Below are 26,217 nucleotides of genomic sequence, written 5' to 3' on the forward strand. Positions count from 1 at the left end.
AGTTTGAGGCTCATCTGGGCTACTAAGGAAGACCTTTACTTTAAAAAAAAAGAAGATGAAAGACGATGGGCTATTTTCCAATACTCTATATAGGTTCCTGAAGTCTCTGTCCCAGAGCAGTCTCAGAAGAAAGAGCACCCACAGTGAGCTCATCTCCTTTTAGAGGGGGGCACAGATTTCAGGGTCTGTTATACTCTCTTTCACTATGTAATCTCAGGCTGGCCTCAAACTCAGAAGGATCCTCCTACTTTTGCCTCCCAAGTGCTGGGACTAAAGACGTGCGCCACCATGCCTGGCTTGTCTGTTATATATACTCTTTAGAGGACATGCTAAACGTGTATGTGAGAGAGTAACTCTTACTGGAAAGGGGAATGATAACAGCTGTCTAGGTTAAGCAGAGAGAATAAAAAAACATCTTTTTAAGATTGCTGGTGGGGATTATATTTTTTGAAAATTTTCATTACTTATTTCACTTTTTTTTTTTTTTTTTTTGAGATAGGGTCTTCCTGTGTAGCCCAGGCTGGCTTCAAACTCACAGTGATCTTCCTGCCATAGCCTCACAATTGCTGGAATTCTAGGCACGAGCCATTTGGCAAAATATCTTTGTAGCTTCATGACGAAGGCAGGAAGTCTCACCATTTGTCTGGCCTTGAACATGCAATTCTCCGACAGTGCTGAGGTGACAGGTATAAGCTACCATGCTAGGGCCTAGTAAGTCTTCTGATAGCCACTCAATCCAGTCTCTGCTAATGGACCCCGGGTTGCTGACAGCAGTCAGTATGAGTTGGGTCCAGGCCACAGGAGAGCTGTTCTTGTGCTCACATTCTGGATCCTCTCTGCTTAGTGGCAGGTTTTGTGCAAGTTGGCAGAACTGGTTCTGAGAATCAGATCTACCCTGGAGGATGAGTACTGCCCAGTAGCAGGCCAGATACATAGCACCTCCAGGCACCTCCTGCATGGACATAGGCCCCAATGCCCTAGCATAACCCAGCATGTAGCCCAGTGTGGTACAAGCCCCAGAGTGGCAGAGCACACAATCTGTGTGGGCCAGATTTCCAACTGAGGGGCCTGTCAGAGGCGTGTTGTAAAAATGACGAATGGCTGTCACACTTCCAAGGCTCTGGCTGATTTAGGGAGCTATTGGCAGGCACATTGCTCCCAGCATGTCAGCCAGTTAATTACTTCCAACTTTATCTTTCTTGTCAACCCTTCTTGACAAATTGGCCATTATCTTTTTTATTCTACAACAATGAGCACTGTTCCTCTTCTGGTGAAGCCTGGAGGGTTTTTTCCCCCTTTTTGCTTCTTCATATCCAGCATGAAATGAAGAGCTCTGAGAGTCTATTAGAAGAAGCTGGGGTGGGGGAAGTAGGTAGCTCATGAGCTGAATTGGAAGCTAGTTTTATCCACTTTGACTCAAGGCACAGTGAGACTTGGGTGAAGTCTGGTTTCTTGGCTTCTGAGGCTCAAGGGCTCTGAGTTGTCTGTAATGTGGATGGGGCTGAGAAGCAAAAGACAGTGAGCTGGCACTGAGCACTGGGCAGCTTCTGACACTCACACTTTGCTGTATAAGCAGATGTGGGCTGGTCCTCCACTCTGTCAAGGAGTGTGGACATACTGTAGGAATAGAGATCCCTTTCTGGGACCAGAGAAAAGAACAACCATGCCTACTATTTTGGGGGGAAAGAAGAAAGTTTATGCAGAAGTGTGACAAACCATAATTGGATTAGTAAGGCTCATAGGCAATAAAATGCCCAAATATATTTGGACACATATCAGTGGGGTCACCACTGATACATTCCATTGTTCCTGGGATGAATGACAGAAGCTGTCATGAGGCAGAGTCTAAGATGCACACTTTGGGCTGGGGCACTTGCTGCACAAGTGTGAGAACTTGAGTTCTGATCCCTGGATCCCTCATAAAGTGGGGAGGGTGGAGTGGGTGTTTGCAATACCATTATGCCTATGGCAAGAAGGGAGATGGGGACAGGAGTATCACCTGGAAGGTCACAAGCCAGCTAGCCTGGCAAATGTAGCAATGAATAAAAGACTCTGTCTCAAAATAAGGAGGAAGGTGAGGACTGACACCAGAAGTCAGCCTCTGACTTCCTCATATGCAGAGGCGTGTGTATCTTGGTACACATAAACACACACACATGCACATGTGCAAGATACACACTTTGACACCTCTGAAATCAGTGCCACATACAATTCAAGGCTGCAGGGCACTCTGACCCAGTCTTACAACTAGTGGTCTGTTCCTGACAACAGTTCATACAAGTCCGAAGCAGTTTAACTCATGAAGAGCATGGCTTCTTCAGACCACAAGGCACTCCTGAGGGCATGGCGTGCTCTGCTGCATACTTCTTCCTGCACAAGTCACAGATCCCCTGTGTTTTGGCCAGCTCAGCAGAAACACCAGAATGCTCCCTTTATTATGATTCCTCACTGGCAGTGGCTTTCTGCACTGAAAAGCTGTCTGTGGGGTTTGTAAGATGTACTGGAAAGGCATACAATGTAATGAGCCTAGGGGAAGCTTTTCCAGTGGCCAGAAGTCAACTTGTGCTCTGCTGATGATTGGCAAGAGGCTGGACCTGCTGCTAGGGTGGGACCTAAAGGTGCACTAAGAGATAAGCCAGAAAGACAAGCTGCACTTGTACTTTCGCCATCCAAGTTTCTCACTTTTCTACTTGGGCTGTGTAGAGCTCGCTCTTCCTTCCTTCCTCCCCTCCCCTCCACCTCCTTCCTTCCTTCCTTTCTGTGCTGGGATTGAACCCAAGACCTTCTGCATGCTAAGCACACATTCTACCACTGAGTTACACCTTAGCCCTTCTTAAGGCTTTTCCACAAGAGAACCAGTTCCTAGGGGCACACTGGCACCTTTGCAGCTGACAGCATGATGCCAAGGTGGGCATGTGTCTTGCTGGAAGAAAATCCTCATCTTTTGGGACCAAGTGCTCTTTCTCCCAGCAGAGGTACGGAAAAGAACAGGATTACATGCTTTTTCCAGAAGCCAGGGAACAGCCAGAAAAGCAGGGCTCATACTTCTTTTTAAAATTAAAAAGAATGTGTGTGTGTGTGTGTGTGTGTGTGACAGAGAGAGAGAGAGAGAGAGAGAGAGAGAGAGAGGGGGAAAGAGAGAAGCAGAGAGAGAGAGAGAAAGAAAATGGGCATTCCAAGGCCTTCAGCCACTGCAAATGAACTCCAGATACATGCACCACCATGTGCATCTGGCTTATGTTGGTACTGGTTCCTTAAGCTTTGCAGGCAAGTGCCTTAACTGCTAAGCCATCTCTTCAGCCCAGGGCTCATACTTCTAACAGCACAGAAACACATGCTTATAATTAAGTCACAGAGTGGGCTTTATTCCCCCATCTAGCCCCATGCCTACAGATTGCAAAACCCAGTCTCTTCTGCCATTAATTGGTTGCTCAGGCATCATTGGCACAAATTCTTTGACATTCTTAAGGAATGACAGGCCTATTTTCCACTTTGTGGTGCCTAAGTCAGGGTGGAGGCAGTCTAGTCCACAGAGATACCCTGAGTTCATAGGTCAGCTGGGGCACAGACCTGTGATCTATAGCATCTGACAGGTCTGTTTCTGGCTAAGAGTAATTGAGTGAAACTAATAAAATGGGTGTCTGGTACCCATGTGGGACAGAAACATTAGATTCTAAAATAAATTATAGAGACTAAGGATGCCCAGAGATAAGCCTGCTTTAAGGAGAAATGGTGCTGTGTTTGTTCTGCCTTCAGTATTAGCTGCTGTGTGTGACCCCTCAGGATGAGGTAGACTGAACTAATCAGACACACCACTCATCCAGGTCTCTAGAACAGAAGAGCACATCAAGGAGAGATGGCTCAGAGGTTAAAGGCATTTGTTTGAAAAGCTTGATGGCCTGGGTTTGATTCACCAGTACCCATGTAAAGCTCGACACAAAGCAATCCCATGCGGGCCTGGAGAGGTGGCTTAGCGGTTAAGCACCTGTGAAGCCTAAGAACCCCGGTTCGAGGCTCCATTCCCCAGAACCCATGTTAGCCTGATGCACAAGGGGGCGCATGAGTCTGGAGTTTGTTTGCAGTGGCTGGAGGCCCTGTCGCGCCCATTCTCTCTCTCTCTCACTATCCGCCTCTTTCTCTCTGTCTGTCACTCTCAAAAAAAAAAAAAAAAAAAACAACCCAAAACAACAAAGTGGTCGCATGCATCTGCAGTTCATTTGCATGATGACAACTGTGCACTAATGGTAATGTTGGATGTTCGCTGGCCCTTGTACCTGAGTCAGATGCTAGGTCTCTGTATTTTATGTGCATCACGAGTTTTAAATATTTTTATTTATTTATTTGAGAGAGAGAGAGAGAAGAGAATGAACATGCACACACCAGGGCTTCCAGCCACTGCAAATGAACTCTAGGTGCATGTGCCACCTTATGCGTCTGGCTTACGTGGGTCCTGGGGAATCAAACTGAAGTCCTTTGGCTTTGCAGGCAAGTACCTTAACTGCTAAGCCATCTCTCCAGCTCTATGTTTATTTATTTATTTATTTTTATTCCTTAGGTAGTGTCTCACACTAGCTCAGGATAACCTGGAATTCACTATGTAGTCTCAGGGTGGCCGTGAACTCATAGCAATCCTCCTACCTCTGCCTCCTGAGTGCTGGGATTAAAGGTGTGTGCCACCATGCCTGGCGCATCACTATGTTTTTTAAATTTTTTTGTTCGTTTTTATTTATTTATTTTAGAGAGAGAGAGAGAGAGAATGAGTGTGCCAGGGCTTCCAGCCACTGCAAACGAACTCTAGATGCATGTGCCCCCTTGTGTATCTGGCTAAGGTGGGTCCTGGGAAATGGAGCCTTGAACTGGGGTCTTTAGGCTTCACAGGCAAGCACTTAACCGCTAAGCCATCTCTTCAGCCCAACACATCACTATTTTTAAGCAAGCTTCCATACTGAAGCCTAATGTACACCTAAGTGTATGCTTGCACTTCTGTTGAGAAAATACCTACAAGCAGAATTGCTATGTTACAGGGTATGTTCAGCTTTGTGAGATGGACAAATTATTCTTTGTGGAGGTTTTACTATAGTTCCACAGGTACTAGTTCCAACAGTAGTACATGAAACTTCTAGCCACTGTACTTCTCTGTCAACATGTGGTGTTTTCAGTTTTTCCATTCTAGCCCTTCTAGCTGGTACCGTGGCACTTTATGATGTTTGTAATTTGAATTTCCATGACTAATAAAATGGAGTGGGCTGTCATGTGTTTACAGGTCTTTTAGAGATTCTCTTTCATGAACCCAGTGCCTGCTGATGTGCTGTGACTGAGCTACCGCGCAGCTCTCTGTCTGCTAGGAGGGCTTTCTCTTCTCTGGATATGAGAGTATACATTGCAACCGTTATTTCTTGCCTGCATTCTCTTCGTGGTATCTTGCCCTGAAATGAATGTTTTTCATGTATTTCTTTTTCTTTTTTACTATGCAGCTCATGTTGGACAAGAACTTGTGATCCTCCTGCCTCTGCCCTCCCTACACGCCCCTGTGCTGGTATTACAGGAGAGTGCTACCACACCTATTAATTGTTAATGTTTTCCACTGTGATTGACAACTTTGGTATCTTGTTTACAAGATCTTTGCTATCCCAAAATGTTGATGATATCTCCTATGCCATCTTCTGGCATTGCCATGCTGCCTTTCCCACTCAGAATTCTTATTTATTTTATTTATTTGTCTGAGAGAGTGAGTGTGAGTTTGTGTATCTGGCTGTACATGGGTACTGGGGAATTGGACTCTGGTCAAGAGGTTTTGCAAGTAATGCCTCTAATTCCTGAGCCATTTCCCCAGGGCCCACATTCAGAATTTAAATCTTATGGGCTTGAGCTTTTATGTGTGGTGTGAGATAAGGGTCAAGAGCTTTATTTCTCTCTCCCTGAATATGACCTAGCTCACCTAGTTACACTTACTACATCCTTTCCTCACTGTTCTGCATGCTACCTTAAAAAAAATCTTTATTTTTATTTATTTATGAGAGAGAGGATATGGGTGTGCCAGGGCTTCCACCAACTGCAAACAAACTCCAGATGCATGCACCACTTTTTGCATCTGGTTTACATGGGTTCTGGGGAGTCAAACTGAGGTCCTTTGGCTTTGCAGGTAAGCACCTTAACCACAAAGCCATCTCTCCAGCCCCCTGAATGCTATCTTATCATAAACCAAATATTCATATGCATGGGGTCTGCTTCTGGAAATTTAATTGTTCTATTAGTCTATCCTAAATATATTGCCTTAATTACTGACTACAGTTTTATGATAAATCTTACTACCTAGTCGTGTAGGTTCTCCAGTTTCTTTCCTTTATTCCAAGACATCTCACATTTGTGACCATAAGAATGAACCCTGACATTAAGTCAAGTAAAATATGCCAGACACAGAAAGAAATACTACGTGATCATAAGTGGAATCTTAAAAAAAGGTTTGTCTCAATGAAGCTCAACTATATATATATAAGTTAGAGAGCAGAATAGTTGAATAGAGGCTGAAGGCAGGGGTGGTGTAGTAGCTGGGGTTGAGGAAATACTGGTCAGAGGATACAAAATTCCAGTATGAGAAATAAGCTTAAGAGATATAACAGAGTGTAGTGGCTCACATCTGTAACCCTAGTACTCATAGGAGGCAGAGGCAGGAAGATCACCAGAATTTTAGTGACTACAGTTATATATATATATATTTTAAATTTCTTTCTCTTTCTTTTTATGGCTCTTTTAAAAAGTTTTTTTTTGTTGTTGTTTCTTTTTATTTATTTCAGAGCGACAGAGCGAGAGAGAGAGAGAATATGAGAATGAATGGGCATACCAGGGCCTCCAGCCACTGTAAATGAACACCAGATGCATGTGCCACCTTGTGTATCTGGCTTTACATGGGTACTGGAGAGTGGAACCTGGGTCCTTAGGCTTTGCAGACAAGTGCCTTAACCTCTAAGCTATCTCTCCAGCCCACAAAAGGCTATTTTTATGGTAAGATTGAAAAACAAAACAACAAGGAACCAAAATTCCTTGGGTTCCTCCTGCAGCCCTGTCTATGGAGGGACAATCATACTAAGTTGGATGGGTGGGGTCTCTGAGGCTTGGCTGCCCTCCTGCTGCCTCTTCTTCACTCTCTCTCTTGTTTTTTGGAGAAAGCGAGGAAGAGGACACAATGAGCATGCTAGAGCCTCCCACCACTGCAAATGAATTCCAGATGTGTCCACCACTTTATGTATTTGGCTTTGCATGGGTACTAGGGAATCAAACCTGGGCTGTCAGGCTTTGCAAGCAAGCGCCTTTAACTGCTGAGCTCTCTCCAGCCCAACTTCTGCTTTAACTTCTATTGTATCCCCTCTCTCTTTCAAAAATTATTTATTCACATATATTTTTTTGAGGTACGGCCTTCCTCTGGCTCAGGCTGACTTGGAATTCATTATGTAGTCTCAGGATAGCCTTGAATTCACTGGCGATTCTCCTACCTCTGCCTCCCTCCCAAGTGCTGAATTAAAGACATGTGCCATCACATCTAGCTCCTCTTGCTCTTTTTAAATATTTTATTTATTCATTTGCAAGTAGAAAGAGAGAGAGAGAGAGAGAATTGGCACACTAGGGCCTCTTGCTACTGTAAACGAACTCCAGATGCATGTGCCGCTTTGTGAATCTGATTTTACATGGGTACTAGGGAATTGAACCTGGGTTGTCAGACTTGCAAGCAAGTGCCTTTGACCAATAAGCCACCTCTGTAGCCCCTGGGACCCTCTTTTTACTCTGGGGCTACACTTGCCAACTTACTTTCTCCTATTCACAAGGCCTTTCCCATACCTGATCTGTGCTTAAAATGCCCTTCTCCATTCCTGGCTCCCTCTCTTTTCTTTGTGTACTTTGTCTGGGTACACTTAATTGGTGAATTTCTCTACAGTATCGTCTGGGTTAAACACTCCTGTGAGCCCCCACTGTAGCATGGCACACCATCTTCAAGTTCTGCTGCCTTCCCAACCAGACTGAGACAACTGTGTCAGCACTATTGGTTTACTGCAACTTAATTGGTGGCTAACAGAAAGGATGTCTGCTACAAAGTCCTGAGAGTAATCAGAGACAGGCATTTTACTATGTGTTATAATTAAATAGGGGGATCTAAAGAGGAGGCCCAAGAGATATGCTCCCCGCCCCCCGTTTGGTACTAGGGACTGAGCCCAAAGTTCCTATAAAATTACACTTATACCCCCAGCAAGAAAAGTGATTTCCAATAGGTCCAGGGCATTCTTTGGTAGATGTGGCCTATCAAAAGGTTTAGGATAGAGATAGACATAGGTTCTGTGGTGGACCTGGGCTTTTCAGCTGAGCTAGAAATAGGATTGGGGAGTGATGAAAAGGCTGGACAGTCAATGGCTATGAACTGTAATCCAGGGGGTGACCCACTGAAGAGTAGCAGAAGCTAAACATTCATTTGAAGCACCCAGCTAAACCGATGGCCAGCAGCCACTTCTGAGAAGGCTTCGCCCCACGGCGAGAGCAGGGTGCTGACGGCGCTGCTTCCCTCCCTCACCAGTTTGAAAAGAGACAGTTGAAAGGCAAGCAAGCACAGGTGCAACACATGAGAAAGGAGAAGCCTCTCTAGAAGGGACCTCTTCAAGTAGCGAGACCTGACTCTTCTTTATAGGTGGAGGGAGAGGCCACTCCTAGGGTTGGCCCATTCCACAGTCCTCAGGCTGCTCCACTGCTTCCAGTCCTTGGGGCCAGCGTAAGGCAGTAGTCTCAACACTGGAAAGTCTTTGAAATCTGCCAGGCTATGTGAATGTGTGCTGCTGTTTAATGAAGCCTGTAAGCTATACTTCTATAAACATCTACTCCACAAACATCAAACTATTTAGCCCTCTCTTATCACTAGCAAAATGAAGAAAGCTGTATATGTATTTCATCACACACACACATTAACTTTAGTGTATTAACTGTTATATCAGCTGAATATGTGTTTACCTTTTAAAAATATTTATTTATTTATTTCAGACAGAGAAAATGTGTGAGAGAGGGGCAGGTAGAGAATAGAATGGGCATGCCAAGGCCTCTAGCCACTGCAAATGCACCTTAGATGCATGCACCCCCTTGTGCATCTGGCTTTACATGGGTACTGGGGAATCGAACCCAGTTTGTTAGGTTTTGTAGGCAAGTACCTTAATTGCTGAGCCATCTCTCCAGCCCTATGTTTACTTTATAAACTGAATTCAAACAAACAAAAAAAAGAGCTGTATGGAACGCAGCACACATTTTCCACATTTTCTCAGCGAGTTCCTGTTTTTGTGGTCACTCTGCTCACTGGAGGGCAGTAGGAAGGAGAAGCCACCCTGAGCAGGAGCCATTGCTTTGCTCCATGGCTTCTTCTAAGTAATTAGCAGCTCTAGACACAAGGACTGTTTTCATTTTTCTCAAAAAGCCGGAATCTAAGCCATCAGAGAGTATTAGATTGTGGGTGTTCTGGAAATTAGTAATATTCTGGCATGAGAAATAACCTTACTTAGTTATTTTTCTCAAAATTTAAGGGGATTTATTGACATCTGGACAGCTTAGGCAATTTAAGAAAATCTTCAAATAAGAAAAGCTTCTGGCCAGGCATGGTCGCCTTTAATCCCAGCACTCAGGAGGCTAAGGTAGGAGGATTCCCATGAGTTCAAAGTCCCCCTGAGACTACAGAGTGAATTCTAGGTCAGCCTGGGCTAGAGTGAGACCCTGCCCCGAAAAACCAAAAAAAAAACAAAAAAAACAAAAACAAAAACAAAAAAAAACCCAAAAAACAACAACAACAACAAAACAAAAAGCTTCTGTGTTACAGAAGAGATGGTTCAGTGATTAAAGACACTTGCAGTCTCGTAGCCTGGGTTTGATTCCCCAGTAATCATGTAAAGACGGATACACAAAGTGGCTTGTGTCTGGAGTTGATTTGCAGTGGCAAGAGGCCTTAGCATGCTAATTCTCTCTGCTTGAAAATAAGACATAAAATATTTTAAAAAATCAATTAAAAATTGCATTCCTAAAAAAAAAAAAATTGCATTCCTGGGCTGGAGTATTGGCTTAGTGGTTAAGCGCTTGCCTGTGAAGCCTAAGGACCCCGGTTGGAGGCTCGATTCCCCAGGACCCATGTTAGCCAGATGCACAAGGGGACATAAACATCTGGAGTTTATTTGCAGTGGCTGGAATCCCTGGCGTGCCCATCCTCTCTCTCGCTCTCAAATAAATAAGTAAAAAACAAAACAAAAAAACCCAAAAAACTGCATTCCTCCTTTAAAAAGCTTCTGTCTCTAAGTTATGTCTTATGCTAGAAAGAAGCTTCTGGAAATACATGCCAGAGACCAGAAACTGATGCTCAAAGCTAGAAGTTTCTGAACCCTCTCTCACTGAAGACTGGCACAGGGGTTGTATAAATATGGAAGATTCATTTTCTGTCCAGTTATGAAAACTTAGTCACTGTTAAGATGACACATTTTAATTGCTGTTACTACACTACAGATCCAGAGTGGTAGGGTTATGTGAGATGATACAGATGTATTGTGTATGGCACTTCTGTGATGCGTGGTTTCAGCACAATGTCACTGGGTAGTCAGGAGATTACCTCGAAGAGCTCCGTGGAGTGCAGATGTTGTATGATGAACTCCATGGAGCTAGCGGAGGCTGTAGTGCTCCACTGAGCCGCTGAGCTAACTATTTGCAAAAAAAAAAAAAAGAAAAGAAAAGAAAAGAAAAAAAGCAGGGCTAACACAGTGTCTACTCTGATCAAAACTGTTGGGGAGAATAACAAGTTCCGGAAGGAACCAGAGCTTTCTCAATCCCATGGAGGAAAAAGAGACAAAGGATGCAAAGGATGTGAGGAAACAAATCATGATCCATCCAAGCCCCTTTGGCTTTTTAAAAATATTTATTTATTTGACAGAGAAAGAGGGAGAGAGAATGGGTGCACCAGGGCCTCCAGCCACTGCAAACAAACTCCAGACATATGCGGCCCCTTGTGCATCTGGCTAATGTGGGTCCTGGGGAATTGAACCTGGATCCTTTGGCTTTGCAGGCAAATGCCTTAACTGCTAAGCCATCCCTCTAGCCCCCTTTGGCTTTTTAATTCAGAAACAAAAACTTGCTTGGTAACTCCAACTTCCTGAATAGAAATCTCTTTCTGCTCTGATTGGAAAAGGAGGCCCCACAATGAGTATCAACAGTCAGGTAACTGCCTCAGTGGCTCCCTAACACAGGAAAGGCAATCATATGTCCCTACAGAGCTACTGTTAAAGGACAGAGGACTTTTTGGGAAAGAAAAGCTTATGTAAAGGCTGTTTGCTGTTTTACATTTTCATATGTTTTCAACAGTACAATGTCCTTCAAATCAAGTGTGTAAAAATTATAAACACCTTGCTTCTCAGATACAAAGCCAGATACTAATTCCAAATTGCAAACCAAATTGTATAACAAGAGGGAAATTACTCTCAGTGGGGGTTTACTGGGTGACGGGGAGTCTTTTTTCTATACTTGAATACATGTTATAAGTTTTAAAGCCAGGCCAAGGGCAGGCCTGCTGTTCCGTGCTGCCCAGACCCTGGCAGATTTGTGAATGACCAACCCCAGAACTACCAGGCTGAGCTTTCATCTCTGCTCTAGGCTTCTGACACCTCCTTGCAAAATGTAAAGTGTGAGAAGGTAATACTGGCTGCTCCTTGTAGAAGAAGAGTGTGTAAAATGAAAGACAGTCCCACAGATACAAATGACAAAGTATTTTTTTTCTCTCAAAGATATTTATTCTATGTCTAGAAGTTTTCTAAGTTGGAAAATTTCAAATATGAGATAGTGTTAGATTCATGTGCAATAAGAATTTTTGCAAGCTGGGCGTGCTGGCACATGCCTTTAATCCCAGCACTCAGGAGGCAGAGGTAGGAGGATTGCTGTGAATTTGAGGCCACCTTGCGACTACAGAGTGAATTCCAGGTCAGCCTGGGCTAGAGTGAGACCCTACCTCAAGTAACAAAAACAAAAACAAAACAATGTATTTTGTAAAATCCTGACCAGAGAAGGGACCAGCCAGCCTAGTCAACAGCATAAAATCTACCAGAAGCTCATGTACACAGCATGGGTTACATTAGCAGGGCTCCCTGGGCCAGCAGTCTTCTTCCCACCTCTGGTACACCTACCTTACCCTCCTTCTATGCTTATGTAACCTTCAGACTGGAATTCAGAAATCCCTCTAACCCTGCCTGTCACTGATAGAGCTGAGCCAGTGGCTGGCAAGGGCATAATCCAATGGGCGAAACTGGAAACACACATTCACAGTGCCTGTCTGAGCCCAGAGTCTGTGCAGGCAAGGAAAAAAAAGACTTGCCCTGTCTCCCTCCTCCTCTCCTCTGGCCTAAGTTTACGCTGACTTCACCCAACAGGCACCTGACCCTCCCAAATGAGGTGGGAGGGGCTGAAGCCCCGCACAGGGCCACGGTGGGGGTGGAGGTACAGGCGCAAACTGTATTTAAGATGCTGACTTGGTGGAGCATTCAGGCTTAGAAAGGAAAGTGATCCGATAGCCACTAAATTCTATTTCAGAAACTTTAGCTTTGAGAAAGGCTAAGAAGGAAAGAAAAGGACAGTGTGAGGGCCCCCAGCGTGAAGGACTGAGGCTTGCTTGTAGGTGCACAGGCCACAGCTGGGTACATCCAGACCCCAAGGGAAGAGCCTTCTTCAGTGAGCCTCCACAGGATGCTGAGAAAGGCCTGGCTCTGCATGTTCGTGGTGGCCTTCGTCAGCCACCCGGCGTGGCTGCAGAAGCCCCCTAAGCGCAAGACACCCACCCAGCTCAAAGCGGCTGTGTGCTGTGAGGAGATGACGGAGCTCAAAGCCCAGGTGGCCAACCTAAGCAGCCTGCTGGCTGAACTGGGCAAGAAGCAGGAGAGTGACTGGGTCAGTGTGGTCATGCAGGTGATGGAGCTGGAGAGCAGCAGCAAGCGCATGGAGTCGCGGCTCACGGATGCCGAGAGCAAGTACTCCGAGATGAACAACCAGCTCGACATCATGCAGCTACAGGCGGCCCAGACGGTGACACAGACCTCGGCAGGTAAGGGCACGCCCTCACACACACTCACGACCTCCTGTCACATGGCTGAGGGGTTCCCTGTCCCAGCACTGCTTCTAGGTGACCTGTTCATCAGAACAATTGCTGGGGACTTTCAGGGGGATACACTTCTCCTTCAGTAAAGGCTCACAGAGAATTTCTTTTGGCTTGTCATGATATGTAAACTTAGTCAGTACCCACAGATGTCAAGACACTCTCTTGCTCTTTCTCTCATTCTCCCTCAACAAGGTTTGATGTAGTCCAGGCTAGCCTTGAACTCTTGATCTTTCCTGCCTCTGCCTCCCAACCACTAGAATTATAAGCATGAGCTACCTTGCCTAGTGGCTCTACAGGTCTCTCTTAACCACAATTCTTCAGCAAATTAGGAGAGTATGACTTCCCACCTTGGAGCACTAAGCTATGATAGGGCTGTCCAAAGTGACAGGTTGGTGTACCTTACCAAGAGCAGACTGTACCTGTCAAGAAAGCAGGAATGAGCATCAGCCTTCAATACTTGCTCCTCCACCCTAAACATTTCTCAGTGATCCCTAGGGTTCAGTAGAAATGGAATTATGAATGTTGTATTTTCTCTCTGTAAAGCCAGCTCACTTCATGGCTCACAGTGAAGTAGAGGCACACTGCCCACAGCCACTGGAAGAAACCCTTTGTGCTCAGGAAATGATGGGTTCCAATACCCCTTAGTTCTGATATTTCTATTTCCTATGGCCTCAAATAAAATTCTCCCAAATAGCAGAGGAAATAACTAAATGCAATGCTGAAAAAAAAAAAGATTAACAGCCCAAAGCAAGGCATATTTTATGCTTTCATTGGCAAAATAACTCTCAGTTGTTGCATAGATGGGCCAACATGAACTTCCCACTCATAGAGAAATCTGATTTTCTGAAATTACTGAAAAATATTTGAAAGGAGTGTCTTGTAGATGCAGCATTTCTGGCTAATATAAAAACTGCTGGCTGCATTATGTCAAGAAGACATGATTAGCTTACAATAAGTCCTTGGCAACCCTTGGTTCAAATGAGGAAAAACTTTTAATGTAAAAGTTGTTATCTAACTAAACAAATTTGCAGATCACTTTCAAAGCCTGGCCTTCCTGACTCAGTTTGGGGACAGAAAGGTATTCACAGGCCATCTGCCTGAGAGGGGAATCCTGATTTAGTCTGTGAAATGAAAGTAGGTATCTGGGAGGTCGGGCCAGACAAGGGACATCTAATGATGCCAGTTACTTCCTGCTCCTCCAAACAGGGTATTTTCTCACCCCCAGCATGGAGCGTCCTAGGATGGTACACTGCCTCCTGCCACACCTCTTATTCTTCAGGACATAGTCCTTATTTTCTTTGCTGTGGCCAGGTGTTGGGTCACCTCTAAACTCCGAGTATCCCCTGAGGCAAGCGCTGAGACTTGTACCAGTGCCATGAAGAGCTCTAAGGAATGAGGGCAGTGTATCCCACTTTCCCTTACCCAACATGCTCTGCAAGGAAACTGAGGTACTTTGGACATCTTCCACTGCTACCCCTGTCCTTCTCCCCAAGACTCCAGCCCAGTGGTCATCAGAAAAAAAGCCCCAAGACAGAGAGAGCAGACAGCATCTCCAGGAGAGTAACAGCTTGCTCTGTGACTCCACCAGAAGCAGAGGCTTCTTGCAAACCCACTCTGCTATCTGGAGTAAGACAAAAGCCCACACAGAGTGCAGCTCCCGAGACAGCAAAGAGACATCGAGTCAACCCCAGAAGGGAAAATGGGAAAACATCCCTTCCTTGTTTTTTTTTTGAGGTAGTCTCACTCTAGCCCAGGCTGACCTGGAATTCACTATGTAGTCTCAGGGTGGTCTTGAACTCATGGTGATCCACCTACCTCTGCCTCCCAAGTGCTGGGATTAAAGGTGTGCGCCACCACGCCTGGCTCCTTCCTTGTTTTAACCAAACTTTCAAGAAAGGTCCCAAAGTGCTCTTCAGGGTTTTGGTTTTCAGCTGCACATGTAGCATTACTATACTGGGGGAGGGATAGGTTGAAAAGTCTGTCTCCCTTAATTAGGGTTCTAGTTGGCAATAGCCAGTAACGTTGAGAAACATCAGACCCTCTGAGATACTTAGCAACCCATCCTCTAATAGAGATACTGCCCAAGAAGCCTGAAGCTACTCACAAGGGCATCTGTTAAGTGGCCTTCACCCGCCACACTATTTCTAGAATTACTGGCCTAAATTTAGAGCAGGATAATTTACTTCAGACTTAACTGGAAGCCACCCGTTTGACTATCCCTCTGGCACTGCACTGCAGCACTACCAGGGAAGTCCACATGTGCCCCTCTTGAACTCCTGATACTTACCCTCTAAACCATGGGAATTACCCATGGGCACTTCATGGTAGGAATGCAGTCTTGATTTTTAACCATCCAGTTTGGAAGCAACAGGCAATCCCTGCTCACCTCAGGGCCCCAGTCTCTGTTCACCCTTTGTGTGCCTTTCTTACAGATGCCATCTACGACTGTTCTTCCCTCTATCAGAAGAACTACCGCATCTCTGGAGTATACAAGCTTCCTCCTGACGAATTCTTGGGTAGCCCTGAGCTGGAGGTGAGGTCACCACTGCCCACTTTCCATGTTCTACCCTCTGTCTGCCACCCTTCAAAGGCACAGAGACAACAAGGCTTGTCCTGGTCTTCAAAAAGGAAAACTCAAAGAAGCAAACACCCTCTAGGGGAGATTGATGAGAACATTTGATTATGGAACCCTCCTTGCCAAATTCCAGCAGCTACTCATCCTCTTTAAATTTTCTAATTCTTATAGCCACCAGATAACTAGTTTAAATCTCTTGTGATGTCCTAGAACAGCTATACTTGGGGGGAGGGAGAGAAAAAAATATGAAAGTGATATATTGGAAGCATTTGATTTTCTTGTTTAAGCTGTATACACTAACCCTATCCTCAACGTATGTATTTCTTCCTAAGCCAACCAGCACCCTGCTCTAGCCTTCAACACTGAGGCAGTATTGCTGCTCAGTGAGTCTGGGAGTGCGTACACTGTGGGCTCTGTAGGAAGGCCTGCCTTCAAGATCCTGCTGCCTGCCCCTGTGAGTCCCTCCCTGACTCCTCTTTGCTCTAGGTGTTCTGCGATATGGAGACTTCAGGTGGAGGCTGGACCATCATCCAAAGGCGCAAAAGTGGCCTTGTTTCCTTCTACCAAGACTGGAGACAGTATAAGCAGGGCTTTGGCAGCATTCGTGGGGACTTCTGGCTGGGAAACGAACACATCCATCGGCTCACCAGACAGCCAACACGGCTCCGTGTGGAGCTTGAGGTGAGACTGAAGCCCAAGACCATGAAGGTGCCAATGCTAGTCTGTTCACTAAGGACTGTATACTCACTCTGACAGTTTCCTTGCTGATTACTATTTCTATTTCTCAGAAAAGTAGGGATATAGCTGGTCCAGGACAAGGCAGGCCCAGGAAGAACAGAGCAAACCCAGCAGTCAGTTGGGTCAAAATACCATCTCTGCTTGGGAGGTCTTCTCAGTGAAAATCTTATTGATACTGGCTGGTAACCCTCTAAAAAGGCCTTTAAAGCGCTATGCCCTCACATTACTTTTACAACATCTCTGAGTTGGATTTAGCCAAATCACACATCTAGACCTTCAGCCAGGGAAGTTATAGCATATAGAAAGACCAATCAATGCCGTATACTAACCAGAGAAAAGTTTGACCCAAGATCCTTATTTGCTGTTTCCCAGCTAGAATGGTATGCTATAAATAACAACTAATAAAGTTTTTACTAGATTCACACCTATAAAAAGATGTTTGACTGGTCATGGTTAGAGGATCATCACGACTTCAAGCCCAGCCTGGGCTAGAGTGAGACCCTGCCTCAAAAACCAAACACACTGGGGCTGGAGTGGTTACGGCGCTTGCCTGCAAAACCAAAGTATCCCGGTTGGATTCCCCAGTACCCACATAAAGCCAGATGCACAAGGTGGCACATGTGTCTGGAGTTTGTTTGCAGTAGCAAGGGGCCCTTGTGTGCCCATTTTCTTTGTTTCTTTCTTTTGCCCTCTCTCTCCCTCCCTCCCCCCCCCATATATTTGCCTCTTTCTCTCTCTCAAATAAATAAATAAAATATTTACAAAACTTAAAAAACCCACCAAATCCATGTTTGGCTGTGAGGCTAGAAAGAGAGGAGCAGTCCAGGGACTGTGTGAACTGAAGTCCTCTACAGTTTCTCTAAGACTCTGCTCTTCCCTACTAGGACTGGGAGGGCAATGCACGCTATGCAGAGTACAGCCACTTTGCTGTGAGCAATGAACTGAACAGCTATCGCCTCTTCCTGGGGAACTACAGTGGCAATGTAGGGAAAGATGCCCTCCTCTACCATAACAACACAGTCTTCAGCACCAAGGACAAGGACAACGATAACTGTTTGGACAAGTGTGCACAGCTCCGCAAAGGTGAGTTTGGGACCTGGGGAAAGGAGAAATTTAAGTATAAGCCTACAATCCCCCCTTGAGGACAGAGAGTGAATTACAGCTGGGCAGCTGGTGTTCTGGCTGAGGTGTCCTCTTTGCTAGCAGATGTAACAGCTCATAACAGTCTGTCCCAGCCTAGTAGCCCAATCTGTTTCTCATGCCAGGTGGATATTGGTACAACTGCTGCACAGATTCCAACCTCAACGGAGTGTACTACCGCCTAGGGGAACACAGGAAGCACATGGATGGCATCACCTGGTATGGCTGGCATGGAGCCAACTACTCCCTCAAGCGGGTGGAAATGAAGATCCGCCCTGAAGCCTTTCAGCCCTGAAAGGAGGCTGCTGCAGAGCAGGACTGTGGAAGGGAGGCAAATGGAGGCTGGGGAGGGCAGGAAGAGGGTATAGAAAGGGGAGGATGGGGAACGGTCTATCATCTCTAATGGAGGAGTCATTCTCTGCAAAGCATGACAGGACCTCAGAATTTGTGTTGAAGTGAGCACAGTAGAATTATATGTACCAAGGCTGTTATAGCAAAAGGGTGAAGCAGTTAAATCCAGTGGTCCTGCCAGACTTCTCGGGGGTCGAGACTGAGTAGACGCTCTGCCCCTGATCCCTGAAGATCCCCAGTCTCCTCTTTTCCATAAGTGGAAAACAGTAATTGTGAGGTGACTTATCCATTTTCTCTAAGGCTTATGCTGATGGCAAAAAGCAAATCTCCTTACTAAAAATAACTATGATTTTGATTCTTACAGGAGAGGCCTGGAGAATTAGAAAAGAACTTTGTAGGATAATGGAGAAGGAGAACTTTTTTCTGTTTTTGAATCCAATTACCTCAGTCTATAAGATTTTTAAAAACACAAAAAGTTGTTAAGCTGAAGATTAACTGCTCCAGGCTGGGCTAATCTGTAGATACTCCAGTGTCCTGGGCCTTGCAGTCAGCGTCTTGGCACCTCCTCTGCCCACCTGGGTCTGACACAGTAGGGAGCACCAGTGGGGGTTTCTCAGAAATTACACAAAACTACCTTAAAACATTCCCACCTAACACAGACATATCCATTTTTACTCACATTATCAAAATGGGCTCAAAGAAATTTGGTTTTTATCTAGTCTATAAGAAATGGCTGGAAAATGAATGTAGATGGAGCTATGGTTAAAAATTTATGCTGTACATAGCATCTTGCTTTGTAATAAATAAATAAATATTGTAGTTTTTGTTTAAAACTTCAAAGTGTCTTTTCCTTCTATAATAAACACCATAAAAACTTGAGTATTTTCTTTTGTAATTCTTATCATAACACTTAGAGCATGGTAAGAACTCCAAGTAAAAAGCCAGATAGGGGCTGGAGAGATGGCTTAGTAGTTCAACTCTCCAGATCCCACTTAAGCCAGACACACAAAGGTGAGGCAAGCACAGGGTGGCACATGCCCACTAGATGGCACAAGCATCTGGAGTCCGAGTGCAGTGGCTGAGGCTCTGGCATGCCAATTCTATCTTCCTCTAAAAAAAAAAAAGTAAGCCAGAGACTAAGCAATGACTCTGGAATTTGTTCAGGATTCAGGGAAACCAAGGGAGGAACAGGAAGTCAATAAAGAACAGACAAGGGGGGAAAGGTCAAAAGCCCCTGCACGGGGTTGGATGTTGGGCCTCTAACCAACTCTCACACCACTTGGTTTCAAAATGCCTTGCAAAGATGTGTTTCTACTTTCTAATTAAAAATACAGAGGAGCTAGAGAGATGGCACAGTGGGTAAAGTACTTGCGGTGCAAACCTGAGGAGCTAAGTTAAGATCCCCAGAACCAGCTAGGTGTGGTGGTGCATGAAATCCCAGCACTTGGGAAGTAGAGGTAAGAGAATCACCATGAGTTCAAGGCTCAAAGTGATTCCAGGGCAGCCTGGACTAGAGTGAAACCCTACCTCAAGCCTCCCCACCCCCACAAAAAGAGTAAGTAAGTAAATAAAAAAAAAAAAATAATAAAGGTCCCAAGCACCCCATGTAAAGCCAGCATAGTAGTGCATGTCTTCAAGTCTCAAGTCCACCATGGTGAGATGGCAGGTGAGACAGAGAATTCCTGGAAGCGTGCAGGTCAACTGGCCTGCTATGTGCAGTGGTGAACAACATGGGATCCTGCTTCAAACAAGGTAGAGGTGAAAGCAGACACATGAGGTTGTCCTATGATCTCCACAGACTGTGGCATATGCATGCCTGTACTCACCCACATGAGCACAAACACACACACATAAGCACCATACTCGCATACACACTAATATACATTTTTTGTTTGTTTTTTTTTGAGGCAGGGACTCACTCTAGCTCAGACTGACCTGGAATTTACTCTGTAGTCCTGGGCTAGCCTTGAACTTACAGTGATCCTTCTACCTTAGCCTCCTGACTACTAGGACTCATGTGCCACTAGGATTGGCTAAGATAAAATCTTTAACTGCAAGGGATATCAAATAATTTTGATCTTTATAAAAAGAATCACCCTCTGAAATCAGTGAGTACAAGGCAAGCATTATTCTTACTCTATTTTCTACTGATTGTTGGGGAACCTACTTCATCTTAAAAACAAGAAATTTGGGGGGTTTTCAGAGAAATGAAGTGAGAAGAGAAGAACTACACTGAAGTAGGGTTCCCATAGAACTGACCGTCAAACAGAAACTTCCTCAGGCAGGCAGGAGAATCCAGAGTGCTTAGCACTATGCTGCCAGGATCAATGCACAGAAAGAACGGGGCTTGAAAGGAGTAAAGAGAGCACGATGCCCTTGGCAGAAGTAGCTGATGATTTTCACCCTCACTTACTTCAGACCTCACAACTGAAAACCCCCTGGGGCTTTTGGTTCAAACCAGCCTCTGCATCAGGACACTTTGGAGAGGAACTTCATGGAGGGGGCAGAGGGAGAGCACCTGGTAGAGAATGGACAGATCACCCATAGCTCCTTCCCCACAGTGGTATAGACTGACAGCAATGCATTTTCCAGGCACCTGTTTGGGTGCAGACTGATGGCTACAAGTCCCCACTCTTATGTTCTAGCCAGCAAGTAAGAGTGTCATAGCTGTTATGTGATTTCCCCCCAGAAGCAATGCATGTTGCGCAGCTTACACTGCCTCAGTGTTGGCCTCATTTGGGGATTCCATGTGGGACTTAATTTGTCCTGGGGGACCAACAGGGACTCATTCTAGCTAAGGCTGACCTTGAACTTGCTCTGTAGCCCCAGGCTGGCCTCAGGCTCACAGTGATCCTCCTACCACGGCCTCTCAAGTGCTGGAACTAAAGGAGTGTGCCAGCACACCCTGCTAAGAGGACTTATTTTTAATGTTTTAACATTGCCAAAAATGAGGAAAACCCGAAGAAGACTGAGATGAGAAGGCTTCAAACATGAAAAGTCAGCAAGAACACAAATGGGAAAAATCAGTTATCTGAAATTGCGCTTAACATATCAGTTATCATATTTTCGAGGTAGGCGTTCTACCACTGCGTCAGGGCCCCATTCCCTAAGTTGCCACATTTTCCATCACTTATATCATGAGGTTGCACTACCAGGTAGAGATGGGGAAGAAATGCAGGTCTTCACATTTACTGTGCCTCCAACTCACAGCAATCCTCCTACCTCTGACTCTTGAGTACTAGGACTAAAGGTGTGAGATACCACATCCACCTTGACGAAGTATTTACAGGAAAGCTTTCAGCACCTGCTGCAGGCAGGGCCCACTGGGAACCCAGCTGGTGGATACAACTGGAGTTCCTCTAGCAGCCAGGTGAGGACCTTATGAGCCACTGATTTGTCCTGAACTATCTGCAGCTATATGATCAACCATGCTCACATTTCCATGAAGATAATTAGATTGCAGAGCTAATATCCTTTTTTACTCACTGGGGCAGTGAACAGTTTCCTAGGAACTGAAGCTAATGTTTCTAGCTGCTTGTAATTTCATACAGAACAAAACTCATTAAACAACCACCTTTTCCATACTCAGAGGACTCAAACCCATTTTAGGAGAAGGGAAAGACCACTGTGTCTCAGATTTTGTTCTGCCTTTGGTACTCACAGAGCTCCAAAGAAGGAGGCCAGACACTAACAGATTCAGTCACTATGATTCAACCCTGCCTTGGTGTAGCCCTGGAAGCCCAGCAGCCAGTACACCTCCTGCTCCTTCCTGTCCACAGAGCACCATGTAACCCAGATACCTAAAAAGACATGCTTCTGTGGCTATAAAATTGCATCTGATTATTTTCACTGGAACAAGAAAGCACACACTAGAAAACAATGGGAACTCAGGTGGTAAGGGTCAACAGATATGGTAATCATGGCTTGACTACTGGGGACAGCTATCTATAAGCACATGTCATTTTCATGTGTGACAAGACCTTGTGGCAGATTTCACAGAGCTGAAGTCTACAAGTGACTATGGAGGCACAGGGGAGTGCAGAAGGGTGTTGAAAAGCCCTCCCATGTACCTGTCCAGTGCCACAAAGTCACCCTTTCAATCTACTTTTGATATTTGCAGATTTGGGTTATGTAAACCCATGCTGTCTGACAGAACTTGTTGGAATGATCTAAATATTCCAAGCAATATGGTAGCTGTTGGTCATTAAGCACTTGAACCAAAGAACCAGGCAGTGGGAGAAGGGATGTTATTCTGGATAAAGTAGCAGATAAAAGGGTTCATGGCTTACCTAATGAGGGACTCAAGGATGGCAGGGGTGGGACCTTTCTGGAACTCCAGTTCCTTGTAGTGTAGTGCTTTGGCATATGCTCGGCACTTGGCAGCCCTCTCACCCAGTAGAACAATGCCATTGTCGTCTCTCAGTGGCAGAGGGCCCTAGAGGAAAGCATAAGAAAATGTCAGAGAGGGCACAAGTAAGAGTGGGCTGTATGCAGGGGCTCCCCTCCCCACCTGACCCACTGGTTCCCTGCCATCCCCTACTTAGGCAATGGGGAAGAATCTCACCTTGTCACTGTGTTCCATGAACTCAGCCAAGTTCAAGAGGGTTTGTGTGACCTCAGCGATGTCTTGAGAGGTGAGGGCTAACTCAATGCTCCTGATAAGCTCGTCCTGTTGGTCTTCATTGAGTTCAGACCAGCAGGACACAAACGCAGCATTGAAGAGATCCCTGGAGGCACAGGGGAGTGGAGAAGGGTGTTGAAAAACCCTTCCATGCACCTGTCCAGTGCCACAAAGTCACCCTTTCAATCCACTTTTGATATGCAGATTTGGATTATGTAAACCCATGCGTCTGACAGAACTTGTTGGAATGATCTAAATATTCCAAGCAATATGGTAGCTGTTGGTCATTAAGCACTTGAACCAAAGTAAATTTTAAATCTTAACTTTAATTAAATTAAAAGAATCATACCTAGGTAATGATTACTTTTCTTTTTTTTCTTTTGAGGTAGGGTCTCACTCTAGCTCAGCTGGCCTGGAATTCACTATGTAGTCTCAGGGTGGCCTTGAACTCATGGCGATCTTCTTACCTCTGCCTCCTGAGTGCTGGGATTAAAGGTGTGCGCAACCACATCCAGCTCTATTTTTTTTTTTTTTTTGAGACAGTCTCATACTGCAGCTCAGATTGGTCTCAAACTCACAGAAATTCTCTTGCCTCAACTTCACAGGTGTTAAACCCAGTGGTGATTATTGTATCTTTAGTGTGTGTTGTGTGTGTGTGTAGCATGTGTGGTGTGATGTATGTATGGGGTGGTGTTGGTGTGTGCACAGATGTATACACCTTGTGCTCACAAGTGTGGATGCCAGGAAAGTATAAGATGTCTTTCTTTTATGCCCTGTTAAGTGTTTCCTTGAGATGGGAGTTTCTCACTGAACTCAGAACTGCCATTTTCAGACTGGGTGGCTGGCCAGCAAGTCCCAGAAAGTCTCTGGTCTTGCCCCCCATCCCCAACAGGACTGGAGTTAGAGAATTGCTTGGTCATGCCTAGCCTTTTTTATGTGGGTGCTAGGGAATTGAACTCAGGGTGAACCGGGCTCTCTCATGCTTATGTGCAAGTGCTCGTATGTGCTGAGCCATCTTCCCACCCAACTACAGTATTTTCTACAGCAGGTATATGCTGTGACACACGAGACTGTGGGAGAGTAGGATGGGAAGGAGAACAGCAAAGAACTTGTCTTCACAGAAAGATTTCTTGGCAGTTTCTGTGTCATTTCTCTTCACTGAGGGGATGATCAGGAAAGGCACTTCTAACATAGAAACTGGAATTAGCAGAATTAGGTATAACAATCCTTAAGTGCTTCTCAGGTAATGCCCAATGTCTTAAGATCAGAAATGGCAAAGGCAGCATCTGCTAATGCTTTCCAAATATAATCAGAACCCTTTGTTGGGTGTTGCTATGGAGAAAGATGTTGACACTAAACTTAAAAAATTAGAAGCACCAGCAAAGAAGTCTTGAAGGTTCTCTCTTCCACGCCCCAGCTGGGGCCTTGCACATACCTGGAACAAGAACTGCTACTTCTTTCTGAAAAACTTATTTGCATGTGTGTTTGTGAGTGTGAGTGTGTGTGTGTGTGTGTGTGTATACTGGAGTCTCTTGCTGCTGCAAATAAACACAGGATACTTGTACCACTTTTTGCATCTGTGGGTGCTATGTGATCAAACATGGGCTGGCAGGCTTTGTAAGCAAGCACCTCTGACAACTGAGCCATCTCCCTAGCCCCAAGAACTGCTCTCTCTCTCTTTACTTATTTTTTGAGGTAGGGTCTCATTCTGGTCCAGGCTGATCTGGACTTGATTATATATTCTCAGGCGGCCTCAAACTCACTGGAATTCTCCTACGTCTGCCTCCTGAGTGCTGAGATTAAAGAAGGGTACCACGATGCCTGAGAACTGCTATTTCTAGGATACCACAATGACTTGAAATCACTACAGCATTGCATAGGTGAACATACTTTGGCATCCTAGACATCCAGTGTTATTTTCTCCACATTTTTGGCACCGTGAACAGAGAGAAGTTGAAACTACAACACATGCCTGGAATGGCCAGGTTTAGCATTTGGTGCTTCTCTCTTTCTGTTGCATATTAAAATTAAGTTAAACCAATGTGTAAATTTGGAATGCGATGAGGAAAAAAAACTAACCTGAAGTCTAAAAGTTGTATATAATTAAGTCATAACCCTCATGGCCTGGGTCAGAGGTTACACTGGATCTCAATGCACGCATTCAGAAGTAACTCAAACACACATGTGTGTATTTATCATAGCTTCTTTTGAATGGCACTGTTCTCAGAGGTGACTTGGGCAGAAATCACCCAGATACATCATCACTACACCAGCCAAGCATATCAATCTATGGGCACACAGAATTCCTAGAAACTGTTTGTAAAAAATTAAAGGGAGGGCTGCAGTGATGGCTTAGCAGCCAAAGCGCTTGCTTGAGGAGCCTAAGGACCCATGTTCAACTCCCCAGATCCTATGTAAGCCAGATGGCACAAGGTGACATATGCACAAGGTAGCATATGCACACAAGACGGCACATGCATCTGGAGTCTAGTAACATTAGCTAGAGGCCCTGGCACACCAATTATCTCTCTTACTCTCTCTTATTAAGAAAAAGGGGGTGGTGGTGGTGGCGCATGCCTTTAATCTCAGCATTCACTAGGGAGGCAGAGGTAGGAGGATTGCTGCGAGTTCAAGGCCACCCTGAGACTACATAGTGAATTCCAGGTTGGCCTGGGATAGAGTGAGACCCTATCTTGGAAAAAAAAGGGGGGGATATGGGGAAGAAGGAGGCTGAAAAGATGGTTTAGCAGTTCAGGTGCTTGCCTGGGAAGCCTAAGGACCCATGTTCAACTCTCCAGACCTCATGTAAGCCAGATGCACAAAGGTGAGGCAAGCTCAAGGTTACACATGCCCACTAGGTTACGCAAGCATCTGGAATTCAATTGCAGTGGCTGAGGCACTGGCTTGTCAATTCTCTCTCACTCGCTTTCTGTCTTTCTTGCTCTCTCTCTCTCTACAATTAAGAAAAAAAAGGCCAGTCTGTTGGGCTTGCCTCAAAAAAAAAGAAAAAAAAAATTAAGGAGAGCTGGGCATGGTGGCTCACACCTTTAATCCCAGCATTTGGGAAGCTGAGGCAGGCCGATCCATGTGAGTTTGAAGCTAGCCTGAGACTACATACATGAATTCCAGGCAGCCTGGGTAGAGGGAGGCCCTACCTTGAAAAACACCCCCCGCCCACAACAAAAAAATTAAAGGGGTAGAGGAGATGGCTCAGTGGGTAAAGCCCTTGCTACACAAGTATGAGGACCTGAGTTTGCATCCCCAGATCTCATGTACAATGCTGGTCATGGTGGTGCACCCTGATAATTCCAGAGCTGGGGAGGCAGAGACAGGTAAATTCCTAGACCTTCTAGCTAGTTTAGGTGAATCGCTGAGTCTAGGTTCACTGAGAGGCCCTGACTCAAAAAAAAAAAAGGTAGAGTACAATCAAGGAAGACACCTGATGTTGATAAACACCCGCATCATACATACAAATATACACGTCAAAAAAATACTTGAAAGAAGTTAGAGGAACCAAATCATGGTATCAAAGCCATAGCCTCGGGGATGATCACTGCTGCTAAATTCTCAGGGCAAGCCAGCTGTGCTGATGAAAGGGAGATGAAATGCCTTGCTTCTGCTATTTGCTAATGAGAAGGGCTGTCTGTGAAT

The 26,217-nt window shown here is 45.2% G+C and overlaps 2 protein-coding genes across 2 annotated transcripts in view; one reads left to right on the top strand and one right to left on the bottom strand.

Moving 5' to 3' along the window:
• The window catches only part of Mtor (mechanistic target of rapamycin kinase), a 156,512-nt gene that overhangs the window by 75,201 nt on the left and 55,094 nt on the right, over positions 1-26,217 (bottom strand). Inside the window, exons 27-28 of the mRNA XM_045151108.1 lie at positions 22,510-22,672; positions 22,235-22,380 (exon numbers count right to left, since the gene is read on the bottom strand). Coding sequence (XP_045007043.1) covers positions 22,235-22,380; positions 22,510-22,672 — 309 coding nt within the window. The remainder of the gene's footprint in view (positions 1-22,234; positions 22,381-22,509; positions 22,673-26,217) is intronic.
• Positions 12,578-18,720, top strand: Angptl7 (angiopoietin like 7). The gene is made up of 5 exons (XM_004657646.3): positions 12,578-13,087; positions 15,574-15,674; positions 16,203-16,397; positions 17,339-17,537; positions 17,720-18,720. The coding sequence occupies exons 1-5, from the start codon at positions 12,733-12,735 to the stop codon at positions 17,887-17,889; spliced, it is 1,020 nt and encodes a 339-aa protein (XP_004657703.1). The 5' UTR covers positions 12,578-12,732; the 3' UTR covers positions 17,890-18,720.

The sequence above is a fragment of the Jaculus jaculus genome, chromosome 5 (assembly GCF_020740685.1).
Source record: "Jaculus jaculus isolate mJacJac1 chromosome 5, mJacJac1.mat.Y.cur, whole genome shotgun sequence".
Classification (NCBI taxonomy): Eukaryota; Metazoa; Chordata; class Mammalia; order Rodentia; family Dipodidae; genus Jaculus; species Jaculus jaculus.